A 14,618-nucleotide genomic window follows, 5' to 3' on the forward strand; every position below is an offset into this window, starting at 1 on the left:
TTAAAAGGCACCTGAAAGTGTGAAAAAAAAAATATAAAAAAAGTGAGCGTTTGTTTAGAATTACTCATACTCATTTACATTCCCAAGACCAAGGATTTGAAATCAGGGGCTACAAAAATTATGTTCTACACTTGGAATTTGCTTAGCATTGGGCGGTTGGGCCTAAAAATATCCAAATCTTGTTGAATATTGCAGGATCCTCAAGCCCAAGTTCTCCCTCGGATTCCTAAACCGTACAATGATAAATTTCGCTGTTACTGATAACTGACGTGGCAAAATCAAAGCGAATAATGATCTTAAACCGGACAAACATCCACCGTAGAAAGAACCCCAGACACATTGCCGCCATATCCGCATACTACGCTAGCTCTCAACTTTCCTCGCTCAGAAGTCCACCTAGAACATTCATATATTTACTTTTTCTCCCCTGGGAAATGGCATTCCGTCACTTAGCACCTCAATACTCTCTCCAACGCCTCTCTCACATAAATAGAATCACTTCTCCGAAGAAGCGCTTCCTCTCCGTCTCGGCAACAATGGCTTCCTCTGCACGAAAGGTTAATGTTATTGCAGTGAATAGAAGCAAAGTCTTGATTTATTGAGTTTCATGTTGAAGGGCGTTTGGTTGACTGATTTCGATGTTTTTAGGTTTTGGTTCCGATTGCGAATGGCTCGGAGCCGATGGAGGCGGTGATTACGATTAACGTTCTGCGAAGAGCCGGAGCTGATGTTACGGTGGCTTCTGTGGAGAAGCAGCTCCTCGTTGACGCTGGCCACGGCGTCAAGATCGTCGCCGATACTTTGGTTTCTGATTGCGCTGACGGCGTCTTCGATCTCATCACTCTACCTGTACGATTCTGTCCTCTCTCCGTGTGTGTGCGTGTGTGTGTGGGGTGTTTGTTGATTGAGCTTGCTACCATTTTTTGATGGTGTTTGATGGTTGTTTTCGACAAGTTTTTTTTTTTTTTGATAAGTAATTTAAAGTTCAATAAAAAAGCGCAGAGGGGCGCAACCCTAATACACGGGAAGTATACAAGAGAGCCCCTAAACAGGAGGAACAACTAATAAATTAAGAAAGTCTACAAAAGTAGAAACACCTAGGTGGCAAAGATGGGGACAAGTTAATTAGGTTTCCTTTCTTTTTTATTTTTTTTAACATTTGAAGTTGTGGAACTTGTTCATGAAGGGAAATCTAGCTTTGTTGAATGCTTTTTTATTTTTGTTTGATTTCTTTTCAATGTATATTTTATGTATCTGTTGGCCTCCGTAAAATTTTGTGAATGCAGCACTTGTAGTTTTCTGGTTTGGTTGTGGAAAAGTCTAAGGGAAGGAAAACGAAAGAATTTTTTTTGGACATGGTGAAGTACAATTATGATTGCTCAGGAAAAAAAGGACATTATGATTTTTATAGGAGAAAGTAAGATAATAGTTTTCAGTTAATTTGATGTGGTTTGTAGAGCATTGATTACTTATGCAGCAATGAATAAGGGCGTGCTTGGCCTTTCCATCTTAAAAATATTATTGTAAATTAAGAACAGTTTGGAGCTACTAATCAATAAACTAGAATCACATGTAGTTAGAGCAATCAATGAATTGGATGACATGAATTCATCTTAGGATTCCATAATTCATCATGTTTCAAAGTTTAGCTATCGTTTGTCTTGATGGCTGCTACGTTCTCTGAGGATTCCATTTTATAGTGTGCAGGAAATCATATATGCACTGGAATGTACTATTTGATTTCCATGGGACTTACAAATTCACCCCTGGAGAAGCATCATTTTCATAATTTTACTTTCAGCTCCCCACCCAGCTTTTTCCAATTACCAAGTGGTGCTTACTTTTTTCTAATTGGTTACTGAGAGCCCTAATATATTGATTGGATGAGGTCTTTTCCTTCCTCTATCTCTATCTATCTGTATCATTCATTCCCTTGCTACAAGTTTCTATTAATACTGTTAATTTGTTATTCATCGAGTTGTGTTAGAGGTTAATATAGCATTCAAATATTTGCTTTATTATCCTATAGGGAGGCATGCCGGGTGCTACCCATCTTAGAGATTGTGCTGTTTTGGAAAGCTTGGTGAAGAAGCAGGCAGCAGATGGGCGGCTTTATGCTGCAGTATGCGCTTCACCCGCCGTGGCATTCGGGCCATGGGGTGTGCTGAAGGGCTTGAAAGTAAGTTAGCTAACTGTTTCATTCTAGCCATCACATTGTGTATTTTAACTCGTTATCTGTGTTGATAATGATCTCTTGATTATAATGACTTAAGTCAAAAGGTTTGGGTGCATTGGTTTTGATAGGCAACCTGTTATCCATCGTTTATGGAGCAATTAGCCCCTTGTGCAACTGCTGTTGAATCGAGAGTGCAAGTGGATGGCAGAGTTGTCACAAGTCGTGGACCTGGAACTACCACGGAATTTTCTGTTGCGCTGGTTGAGCAATTGTACGGGAAAGAGAAAGCTAATGAAGTTTCTGGGCTATTGGTATTTACATTTTCTCTAGTATATTCTTTTTTCTTACTCACATTCCCTCCTTAGGAAATAATATGCTTGTAGTTTTATGTAAAAATCTGTTGGCCAGGGTAGCTGCTCAGAGTTTGATACGGTCTTCGTTGAGTTATCATGAACGGAGAATTGACATCTGTCATAAATTTACTGTTTAAATATTTGCATTAGGTAATTATTTTTCTTCTGGGCCTGAGCATCAGGAGTTTGAATAGAGGTTGCTGGAATATCTAGTGTACTATTGTTGCGGTGCAATTGAGGAGGAAATGTAATACCCTTCTGAGGTTAAAAAAAAAATGGTAAATAATCTAGAGGATGGTATTCTCTGGAGCAAAATGTTCAGATACACAGTAAAGAATGGCTATAGAGCATCTTGGGGAATCTCATTGAAAGAGTTTCTTCAGGCAAGCAACCTGGTGGAGTGTTTGAATGCCATCATCAAGAAGTGGCTACAATGCTTGACTCACTGTAAAAGAGGAAAATTTCATCTGAATTTGGTAAAGAATCTCTTTAAAGGAAAATGCTAATGACTGGAATGTAGCATCTTATTGCTTTTGATATTCGGGTTATTGACCAAGGCAGGAGAGTAGTAGAAAAGAGTGGATATAGATTTTTTTTCTTTCTCTCCGAAGAGATAGTGAACAATGGAACCATAAATATTATTGATGTTTCTCTTGTACACTTTTCGTGTACTAGGGATCCCTTTGTCTTTGTGCTTATTGGTCAGTTCTTTACTTATCAAAGAAGAAAGTAAAAGCTTTTGGAGTAAAAGAAAGCCTGGAACATTAATTGTAACACAATTGAAAAATATCTCTGCAGATAGCCTTATTGCAAACTCAAGTTTTGAGCTTTACAAAAGTTCATTATTATTCTTTCAGTTAATGAATTACCTAGCTGAAGGACTTAGTGCCATGATTACTTACAATCGTATTTGTTTCAATATGTGTCCAAGAAGGAGCTGGTAAGGTGGCTATAGCTTCATTTTGGTGTTAGAAAGGTTGAATTTGTGATCAAGTAAAACGTATTTGGGAAGCTGATTGACTTTGTTGAGCCGATATGAACAATTGTGCCATAATCCTAATCTGCCGTTCATTTATGGAATTAAGATGGGTCAAGTGTTACATGCACTCAATAAGTCGTTACGACTCTCTATACATTGAGCAGAATTCGTGGCGGCCTAGGGTGGATGGAATTTCTTTCTCCTCCATTGATGCGGATGAGTGTCTTTGGTTAGAACGAGGCTTTGAGGAGCAGGAGGTGTGGGAGGTGGTTCGGGAGATGAACGGGGATAAGGCACCGGGTCCTGATGGTTTTTCTATGGCTTTCTTTCAGAAATGTTGGGGGGTTCTCCAAAAAGATATTATGGCGGTATTTTCGGAATTTCATAATAGTTGCCAGTTTGAGAGGAGTTTGAATGCAACCTTTGTTTTCCTAATTCCTAAGAAGGCTGATGCTTTGGAGGTTAAGGACTTTAGGCCTATCAGTTGGTGGGAGGGGTCTATAAAATTATTTCTAAGGTCCTTGCTAATAGGCTTAAATCAGTGTTGGGAAAAATTATTTCGAACTCTCAGAATGCTTTTGTTGGTGGAAGGCAAATCTTGGATTCGGTTCTTATAGCCAATGAATGTCTGGATAGCCAAAGGTTGTTAGGGGAGGCCGGATTATTGTGCAAACTGGATTTGGAGAAAGCTTATGATCACGTGAATTGGGATTTCCTCCTTTACATGCTTCAGAGGTGTGGGTTTGGGGAGAGGTGGAGGGAATGGATTAAATTTTCATTTCTACGGTAAAATTTTCCATTTTGGTAAATGGCGTCCCTTCTGGTTTCTTTTAGAGCTCGCGGGGGATTAGGCAATGTGATCCTCTTTCTCCTCTGCTGTTTGTGGTGGTTATGGAAGCGCTTAGCAGGATGTTGAATGCGTCTATGCTCCAAGGCTTACTTTCAGGCTTCTCAGTGGGCTTCATGGGTATCGAAGTTTTAGTGGTGAATCATTTATTGTTTGCGGATGATACCTTAATTTTTTGTGGAGCACAGGTTAAGCATGTTCGAAATTTGAGGTGTACCTTCTTATGTTTCGAAGCAATGTCAGGGTTGAGGATCAATTTAGGCAAATCCGAATTGGTCCCTATTGGCGAGGTGGAAGATGTAGAGTTTTTGGCACATATTCTGGGTTGTAGAATTGGGTCTCTGCCGATGACTTATTTGGGTATGTCATTGGGGGCGTCGCTCAAATCTATTTCTATTTGGAATGGGGTTATTGAGAAGGTGGAACGAAGGTTGGCTAGTTGGAAGAAACTATATTTGTCCAAGGGTGGAAGGGTGACTTTGATTCACAGTATTCTTTCTAGCATTCCTACTTATTACTTATCTCTGTTCCCTATTCCTGTGAGTGTAGCTAAGAAACTGGAGCGGCTTCAAAGGGAGTTTTTGTGGAGTGGTTTGGGTGATGAGACTAAATTTCATTTAGTCAATTGGCATCGAGTCTGTACTCCAATTAAGGCTGGTGGATTGGGTGTTCGTAATGTTATTAATTTTAATCAAGCCTTATTGGGAAAATGGATTTGGAGGTTCTCTCAGGAGCGTGATGCTTTGTGGAGATCGGCGATTGAGGTGAAGTATGGGAGTGTGAGGGGAGGTTGGTGTTCTTTACCAGCTACGGGGCCTTATGGTGTTAGTGTTTGGAAGTTTATTCGAAGGGGGTGGGATAGTGTTGCCTAGTTTTTGCGGTTTGAGGTGGGTGATGGGTCTCATATTCACTTTTGGCATGATCTTTGGTGTGGGGACAAGCCTCTGTAACGACCTACCCCCAGTGATACAATATTGTCCGCTTTTGACTCCCCCGAACCAGACTTTCCGGGAAGTCACCCATTCTGAGATTGCTTTCGCAGAAGCACGCTTAATTGTGAAGTTCTGATGGGTTCATGGCCATCACGGCTTGAAAACGCGTTGTGTTATAAATGGTGCATTTGTACATATAAGCACATCTCCATTACCAGGCGATGTGGGACGTCACAATCACCCCTTCTTAGGACCTAGCGTCCCCGCTGGCGACCCTCATGGGATCACCCCATTCTTGGCGTCCCAGTGAGTGCCTGCTGACAACTCTCATGGGTTTGTGCACACTCCCACCATCTCAGGCTCGGCAATGGCTCTAATATCATTTGTAACGACCCACCCCCAATGACACAATATTGTCTGCTTTTGGCTCCCCCGAACCAGACTTCCCAGGAGGTCACCCATCCTGGGATTGCTCTCGCAGAAGCACGCTTAGCTGCGAAGTTCTGATGGGTTCATGGCCATCACGGCTTTAAAACGCGTTGTATCATAAATGGTGCATTATACATATAAGCACATCTCCATTCCCAGGCGATGTGGGACTTTACAATGCTCTGTTATCCAGCTTTGTACTCTATTTCTCGTTCTCCTGATGCTTGAGTGGTGGATAATTTGTCTGTGGTAGGAGACGTGGTTCATTGGAATGTTCTCTTTACGCGCTATGCTCAGGATTGGGAGGTGGAGATGGTGATGTCCTTCTTTGATCAGTTATACTCTACTCAGGTTCAGCATGGGGAGGTTGATAGGGTGGTGTGGAATCTTTCCAAGAGGATGAATTTTGAAGTGAAGACTTTCTACAAAACTTTAGTTTGTCACGAGGCTGCTTCTTTTCGTTGGAAAGGTATATGGCGTGTTAAAGCTCCAAAGTGGGTGGCGTTCTTTGTTTGGACAGCGGCTTTAGGAAAGATCTTAACTCATGACAATTTACGTAGGTGTGGTATTGTGGTGGTAGAGTGGTGTGTTATGTATAAGAAGCATGGGGAGTCCGTTGATCACCTTCTTCTTCATTGTGATGTGGCACGGGTTGTTTGGAGTTCTTTTTATAGTTTGTTTGGGGTGAAGTGGGTCATGCCTAGTAGTGTCTTGGATTTATTGACTGGTTGGGGCACTTTGTTGGGTCATGGTCCTGTTTTCTGTATTTGGAAGCAGGTTCCTTTATGTGTTTTGTGGGGCTTGTGGCGTGAGAGAAATTCTAGGCTTTTTGAGGATGTGTAGGTTTCGGTTGGGGCTCTTTGTAGAAATATGCTTAATATGTTATTTCTTTGGGTGTCGGCTCATAGTCCGGGTAGTATGTTGTTCGCTGAATTTTTACATTCTTGTTCTTTTATTTCCTCTGTATAGGGGCACTTCTGTATACTTCCTGTGTACTAGGGTTGCGCCCCTATGTGCTTTTTAATGAATTCTTACTTATATAAAAAATAAAAATGCTTGCCTTTCTTTTTTCCCTGCTTTGGGGCTTCAAAAATGCCAAGTTGTTATTGTAGCTGTTTGAAAAATGCAATAGTGCTTGCCCTTATGCAAATTTTTGAACTTCATGCTTCAGCTGTTTTAAATAGTCTTGTATTTTTTTTTTTGGTACTATGACCCCCCCTTCTCTTTGCTTGGGGCTTGTGCATCACTGTTGTCTCATTCTCAGGTTATGCGTTCCAACCATGGGGAGGAATATACAATAAGGGAGCTAAATCCGGTTGAGTGGACATTTGACGATTGCCCCAAGGTGAGCTTTGGCCTTTGATGTATACTTCTTGCTGTCCCAGTAATACAGCACATGTTTATTTATTTGTCTTTATTTTTACCTCTTGAGATTATGCTGGTACATTAATTTACAATAACTAAGAACCAACCATGAAATGAATCACAGCGTGTATGAATTTCTTGGCTCCATTAATGTGTTAGACAATATCTGCATAGCTATATTGTAGCCTTTAATAGACATTTATATTGATATAAATGCGGGTAGTGTTGTGTTTCACAAAATTGTAGGTATCATTCTCTTTGCCTCAGCATGTACTAAATAATATTGCTATTTTGGAAAAACATAGTCATAAAATGTTGGTGCAGAGAATCGGCAATCAGCTATTGCAACTCTGAGTGATTAAAATATGCAATATATCTGAAAGTATGCAAATATATCTGAAACTAAGCATGATTACCATGAAAACTACTCAGTTACTTAATGTAGTGGTAACACTCTGCCTTGCATTATAAGTTGTATTATATTCTAAGAGAATTTTGATTAATTTGAGTGTCTTTAGGAATCTAAGTGCCATTTGAATATCAGTTTGATACCAATGATTACTATAAGAGATCAAATTTTTTCTTCTTGACATAATAATTAGTGTCTTCCTTCTCTCATTTACTGTCAACTTATTAGCAATTTAACTGTTATAGATATGTTCCTGGCTGTGATTGTTTGATGTTTTCATATGGTCAAAAAGCAAATGTGTGAAAGCATTTTTATGTTTAATTGTTTAATATGTATTTTAGTAATGATCCTGCCCTTGTTTGCAGTTGCCTGGTTATGATTCCTTACCATTATAATGCGGAGAACTTAGTTGAGATATTCTTTTTTTTTTTTCTTTTTAATTTTCTCTTTTTATATTTTTTTTATTGTGGGTGATACGCGTCACAATCATTGGTGTTGACGTAGCATTAATTTGGACGGAAGTTGGGTGCAAGGATCAATGTGTTTTTTTTTTTATTTTTTATTTTTATTTTTTAACTTACCACAGGGAACTCTCAGCCACTTTTTTATACCACAGGGAGCTAAGTGCAAATATGTGCAACCACATGACTGATTTTGCATTTGTTCCTAAATTTTACAGCACTGATATTTGGTCTCCCATATCCTCTCTTTACAAATAAGGCTTTTTGCTTGCATTTTTTTTTCTTCTATTGTTTGTCTGGGGAATTATGGGTATCTGGTTCTCTTCTTTTCAGATTCTCGTACCTATTGCTAATGGCACTGAGGAAATGGAAGCTGTGATGATCATTGATATTCTTCGACGAGCAAAAGCAAATGTTGTGGTGGCCTCTGTTGAGGATAAACTAGAAATTCTGGCTTCTCGTCAAGTTAAACTAGTGGCAGATGTGCTCCTCGATGAGGCTGCTAATCTTCCATTTGACCTAATAGTGTTGCCAGTAAGTTGGGGGTTTTAGCATGCTACTTGGCCACAACCAATTGTTTAGCATAACTACTTTCTGTAAATTTGCAGGGTGGAATGGACGGTGCCCAAGCATTCACAAACTCAGAGAAACTAGTGAACCTTCTAAAGAAGCAGCGGCAATCGAATAGACCTTTTGGAGCAATATGTGCATCCCCAGCTTTAGTCTTGGAGCCCCATGGCTTACTCAAGGTATGGCATTTAACATGCCTGGATCCAGGATCAACGTTACCTTCTTCATTTTAACCAGTTTCTCCACAATCTTTAAGAAAGAGACTACGTAATTTTGTGCGACTCAATCTATTAATTACAAGATTTGGAATCTAATCGCTTTCTTAAATTTGCTGCTTTACACATTATCAAGTCTGATGAATTTAAGAAAGAAAGACCGCAAAGCACAAATTCATCGGACTTGATGCTGTATATGATTATTGAGTTTGTTCTGATCTATACTGTGATTATCCACTGTTTTTTAATGCTGTTCCCGTATTCTATAACACTGTTGTCAAAACATTTTTGAATTTTATAACGTAAATGGTTTCTTCCATTCATATTTTTCTGCATTTTGGTGGCTTCCGTTGAAAAATATGTATTGCTCTGATCCAGGGTAAAAAGGCTACAGCTTTTCCTGCATTGTGCTACAAGCTGTCAGATCAGAGTGAAGTTGAAAACAGGATTGTGGTTGATGGCAATCTCATCACCAGCAGAGGGCCAGGAACTTCCATGGAGTTTGCGCTTGCAATTGTAGAGAAGCTTTTCGGGCGCAACAATGCTCTAGAGCTTGCAAAGACGATGCTTTTCGTGCGCCCATAGAGCTTTGTACAAGTTTGGATTGACCATCTAATCTAGAAGAGACAAGAAAAATGGTGAGTTGAATTCACTTTGCTGTTATGTACAACGGTTTGTCTATAAATAAATGAGTTTTGAAAGAATTAGGTAGCAATCCAAACACAGAACACTTTGCAGTAAGCTTGTTGGCCATTCTTAAACAATATGTAACAGTACCGAAATTGATACCGAATTTCTAGTGTTTAATTGATGGAAATCTGTAATGAAATTGGAATGGAAATGGAAGAAATTGATGATTTGATGAAAGAATTGATAAACATGGAAGAATCAGTAATGGAAATCTGTATAGAATTGGATAGAAATGGCCACATTCGAGAGTGTCAGTCTCCTTAGTCCTTAGTGACATTTGAGAGTGTTAATCTCCTCTTGTTCCAAGAACTATACAATGATTTAAGATATCCCTACAATTAGACTATGGGCTTTATATAGACAAAGCCTTAAGTTAACTTTAACAATTGGAAAGAGTCAAGCCCATTCAGCCCATTACTACAATTAAGCCCATCCTGCTACTAAAGGACTATTACACAATCTAAGGTGTTTCCTCACTCCTTATAAAATAGGTATAGGCTCTGTTAATATTTTTATTTTTTCTTTTTAAAATAAAAATATTAACTATCAGTCTAAACACAAAACATTTCAAAAATATAAAAATAGTTTTCCTCTTTATGTCACATTAGAATATTTTTTAAAGTAGAAGTAAAATATACTCACAAAAATACACATTAACAAACAGAATAGATCGTATATTTTTTATGAAATATATCAAACTGAACCAATTTAAAACTTAGTATATTGGTTATTAGCGACTTAGTTTTGTGATTTGCCAAATGGCCCAAAAATAATAGTAATGAAAACTTGATTGGCCAGATAAATTCAAAGCTCGCTCTTACTTGGAAAAAATGAAAGGGAAAAATACAATTTAGTTTTTCAAATTATCACCCTTTCTTTGGATGATTTCTCAAATTACCAAGACATGTACTCTGGCCCCTCAAATTACCAATCTTTGAAAAATGCCTATTTTGGTGAAATATCCCCCTAATACCTCTGCCATGTGTCATTTTCAATTAAAAAAAAATTAAAAAAATTAAAATTTTATTTTTAAAAAAAATATTGTGATCGATCGGAGGACGTACTACTTATTTCTAGCATCGTCCTTGGGCACGATGTACGCCTGCAGCTTGGTGAACTCGTCTCTGCCTCTTCGAACGCAGACATGGCTAACTTCATATTCTTCGATGTCTATGATATGAATCTTTCGAAAGTTATGAATGATTCCAATCTAAATTTTGTTTTGTTACAAACGATGAGCAAGAAATTATCATTGTGGAAGACTTCGATTGGTTTCTGACAGAGAAATCAACGGCTGTGAGTTTGTTCGTTGATATTCATATTCATTTTTCTTTCAGTGATTTTTTGGCATTCAAAACGTTGGTCAATGGCTACATGGGGCTCAAAGATCACAAGCTTTTTTCTCAGGTGGAGGATATTTTTCAGAGCGGAGCGAGCTTGAGCTTCGCCGAGATCAGCAAGCTAATGATTGTGAATTTGAGCTTGCCGAGTCGGCCTATAAAATCGGTCATCATGGCGTTGCAAATGGACATTGACTAGAGGGGTGTCGAGAATATCGAGTCGCAGTTGGAAAATAACGTCACCCCAAATACCCATCTTTTTAAAATAATAATAATAATAATAAGAAATAAAATTTTAGTTGAATTTTTTTTTGGATTTTTTTTTTAATTAAAAAATTACATGGGGCAGGGGTATTATGGGGATGTTGCTCCAAAATGAGCATTTTTCAAGAGTTTTGATAGTTTGGGGGTCAGAGTGTAAGTCTTGAAAGTTTAGAGGGCCATTCGAAGAAATTGTGGTAGTTTGGAGAGCTAAATTATATTTTTTCAAAAAGAAATGTATAAAAGAATCTTAAATTTTCCAAGCTACACACTTTCTTACGGTCGCATTAAAAATGTAGGTACAACAAAGACTGCTACTTTTTTTTTTTTTTTTAAATATGTCCATATAAGAGAAAGAATAAGAAATTTGAACTAACATCATGAAACATGATCCCAATTGAATAAGTTATCTTGTCACATCTCTTCGAAGAGAGAGAAAAGAATCAAGCTTGAAGCTTGAAGAAGATGAGTTGAGGAGTTGTGTGGTCAAATAGGGGGTTACGTGGCTTCATCCGTCGTTTGTAGTGGTGCGGTCCAGCTAGGCATTCTAGAAGTTCTTATGCAGTGCGTTTGGGTCCTAGGATGACTGATGCGGTGCGTTTATTAATAAATAAGGGCCTGACGTTTTATCCCTAGAGCTAGTCGTTTTATATAGTTCCTTAAGTGCTATCGTTTTAGTAGGGTTGGAAGTGCAATTGTAAGAGACACTATATAAGTCTCGCCTTAGCATTGAATGAGGTATCTGTTGAATTGTGGACTTGTTCCTTGGAGGGTGGCTCCTCTCTGCCGATTTATGTTTTCCCCAGCAATATCAATATAATTATAGCACTTTTCTCTCCATTTTCTCCCTAATTTCCATCTAAATTCCATAAAAAAAACCCTAAACAGTAACCTGTGTGTAACAATTGGTATCAGAGCACCGATTCTTGGCCTATGAAAACTAGGTTTGGAACTATGGCAGAAGACATGCAACAATTGAGGAATCATGTGACTCAGCTTCAGGTCGAAATGGCTACTAGAACCAACTTAGCTAATCTCCAGGCAAATCTGAAGGAGGCACTGCAGCAAGCTCAGGTGGAAATGAAACAGATGGTCCAATCCCTGCTGTCCAGTCAGGCGGGATCTAGCGGGTCTCATGGGCCGGGTGGTGGGCACTTGGAACAGGGAAGGAATGTAGAGCACGGGGAGACCTCTAACCCAGAGGGGTTTAACTCCAGCGACGGGCTCAAGCCTAAAACAATCCGTTGGGAATTCCCACGGTTTGACGGTGAAGACCCGGAATCGTGGTGTTGCCGTGCGGAACAATACTTCGATTATTATAACACTCATGACCCTCAACGTCTCTCCATCTCCTCCTTTCACATGGAAGGGAGAGCCATGGTCTGGTTCCAAGAATTTAAGGCTACTGACCGGGAGGTTTCTTGGGGGGAAGTTCGTCACAGCTCTCCAAATTCGGTTTGGTAGGGGCGCCTACGACGATCCTATGGAGTCTCTATCTAAGTTAAAACAGGAAGGACCCTTGGATGATTATAAGAGCAAATTCGACACCCTGGCCCTCAAGGTCCAGGGACTGCTCGAAGCACACAAGCTAAGTTGCTTTATGGGGGGATTGAAAGAAGAAATCCGATTGCCTGTGAGGATGTTCAATCCAAAGAACTTGGTGGATGCGTATGCAGTAGCTCGGATTCAAGAAGAGTGTGTAATGAATGTGGCTAAGAGTTTCCGATCTAGCTGGCGATCGGTGCAAATAACCCAGTCACACAGGGGTTTAACCACTGAACTTCCGGTCGGGATTGCTAAGGGGAGCAGTTTTACCCCTACTAAGAACACTCAGCATGTTTCCCTAAGGCAGAATTATCTACCTCCACCGGGGGGAGGATCAAACCGGGCAGACACTGCAAGTCCCAGCCGAGCCTTAGTGCCTGTATAGAAAATTACTCAGGCCCAGATGGAATAGCGCAGAAGGAAAGGCCTTTGCTACTCTTGTGATGCAAAATGGACTAGAGGCCATGTCTGCCAAGTGCCCAAGCTTTTTCTCATCGAAGTTGCGGACCAGGAGGAGGAAGAAGGGGTCAAGATAGCTTCTCAAGCTGAAGAGGACCCATGGGAGTTTTTCTTGGAAGAGTTTCCAGAAATTTCGCTCAATGCCATCACGGGGTCACAAAACTATGAGAATTGTGGGAATTATTCGGTTTCGTAGGGCTATTATCTTAAATGACTCGGGCAGTAACCACAACTTCGTGGATACAAAACTGGCCGCTGCACTAGGAATTCAACCATTTGGGCAAGATGGAATCAAGGTTAAAATTGCAAATGGGCAGGAAGTGGCAAGCCCAGGGAAGAGCAGGGAGGTGGAAGTTAAGATGCAAGGATACCTCTTCCAAACTGAGTTTTTTATCCTGCCTTTGGCAGGCTGTAATGCTATACTAGGCATCCAGTGGCTTCGGGCCCTTGGACCCATCTTGTGGGATTTTACTCAGCTGGAAATGAGGTTTAGGTATGAAGGTACTGGCTGTACCTTGCGTGGACTTAGGCAAGGTTCCCGGATGAGTTGGGAGGAGGGAGATTCTTTCAAACTCTCTAAGCTTGAGAGGAAGGGCATCCTGTTATACTTAATGGAACAGTCTACCAATGGGGTCCTAGAGCCTAAACAGTCCATGACAGTCTCTAAATAGCCCCAGTTACCCAGACCAATGGCTGCCATACTCGAAGATTACCGTGACATCTTCCAGGAGCCAAAGGGGCTGCCCCCCCATAGGGCTCACGACCATGCTATTACACTCCAAGAGGGAGCATAACCGGTGTCAGTTCGGCCTTACCGGTACCCTTTTTACCAAAAGGAGGAGATATAACGAATTGTGAAGGAGTTGCTAGACTCAGGGGTTATTAGGCCCAGTCACAGCCCATTTTCATCCCCGGTGTTATTGGTAAGGAAGGCGGACGACACGTGGAGGATGTGCATGGATTATCGGGCTTTGAACAAGGTAACGATCAAAGACAAATTTCTTATTCCTGTAGTAGATGAGTTATTGGATGAACTGTGGGGAGCACAAATTTTTTCTAAGTTGGACCTAATATCCGGGTACCACCAAATCCGGGTGGTAAGAGGCTGATATTCCTAAAACTGCATTTCGAACCCACGCTGGACATTATGATTTCTTGGTTATGCCCTTTGGGCTAACCAATGCCCTCTCAACCTTCCAAAGCCTAATGAACCACATATTCCAGCCCTTTTTGAGGAAGTTTATCTTAGTATTCTTCGATGACATTTTGATATACAGCCCGGATATGGAGACATACCTCACTCACCTTCAAAAGACACTAGAACTCCTGAGGAAACACCAGTTGTTCGCTAAGATGACCAAGTGTCGATTTGGTTGTGTGGAAGTTGAGTATTTGGGGCATGTGGTCTCAGCTCGAGGAGTTTGTGTAGACCCAGGTAAGATTCAGGCCATGGTGGACTGGCCACACCCTACGACCATCAAGGCCCTGAGAGGTTTCCTAGGGTTGACAGGGTATTACAGAAAATTTATAAGAGGTTATGGAGCTATAGCTGCACCATTAACAGCCATGCTCAAGAAGAATTCCTTC

General features: G+C 40.3%; 1 protein-coding gene across 1 annotated transcript; it reads left to right on the plus strand.

The window, feature by feature from the left end:
• The first annotated feature begins 389 nt into the window (after positions 1 to 389).
• Positions 390 to 9,553, plus strand: LOC133875274 (protein DJ-1 homolog B-like). The gene is made up of 8 exons (XM_062313347.1): positions 390 to 557; positions 649 to 849; positions 2,030 to 2,179; positions 2,305 to 2,487; positions 6,981 to 7,061; positions 8,285 to 8,485; positions 8,560 to 8,700; positions 9,115 to 9,553. The coding sequence occupies exons 1-8, from the start codon at positions 435 to 437 to the stop codon at positions 9,319 to 9,321; spliced, it is 1,287 nt and encodes a 428-aa protein (XP_062169331.1). The 5' UTR covers positions 390 to 434; the 3' UTR covers positions 9,322 to 9,553.
• Positions 9,554 to 14,618: the final 5,065 nt, after the last annotated feature.

Source organism: Alnus glutinosa, chromosome 8, assembly GCF_958979055.1.
Source record: "Alnus glutinosa chromosome 8, dhAlnGlut1.1, whole genome shotgun sequence".
NCBI classification, from domain to species: domain Eukaryota; kingdom Viridiplantae; phylum Streptophyta; class Magnoliopsida; order Fagales; family Betulaceae; genus Alnus; species Alnus glutinosa.

Coding starts and splice junctions, on each gene's coding strand:
- LOC133875274 (XM_062313347.1), top strand. CDS start 435: ATGGCATTCCGTCACTTAGCACCTCAATACTCTCTCCAACGCCTCTCT. Junction 2,488..6,980: donor ATGAAGTTTCTGGGCTATTG/GTATTTACATTT, acceptor TCTCATTCTCAG/GTTATGCGTTCCAACCATGG. Junction 8,701..9,114: donor AGCCCCATGGCTTACTCAAG/GTATGGCATTTA, acceptor GCTCTGATCCAG/GGTAAAAAGGCTACAGCTTT.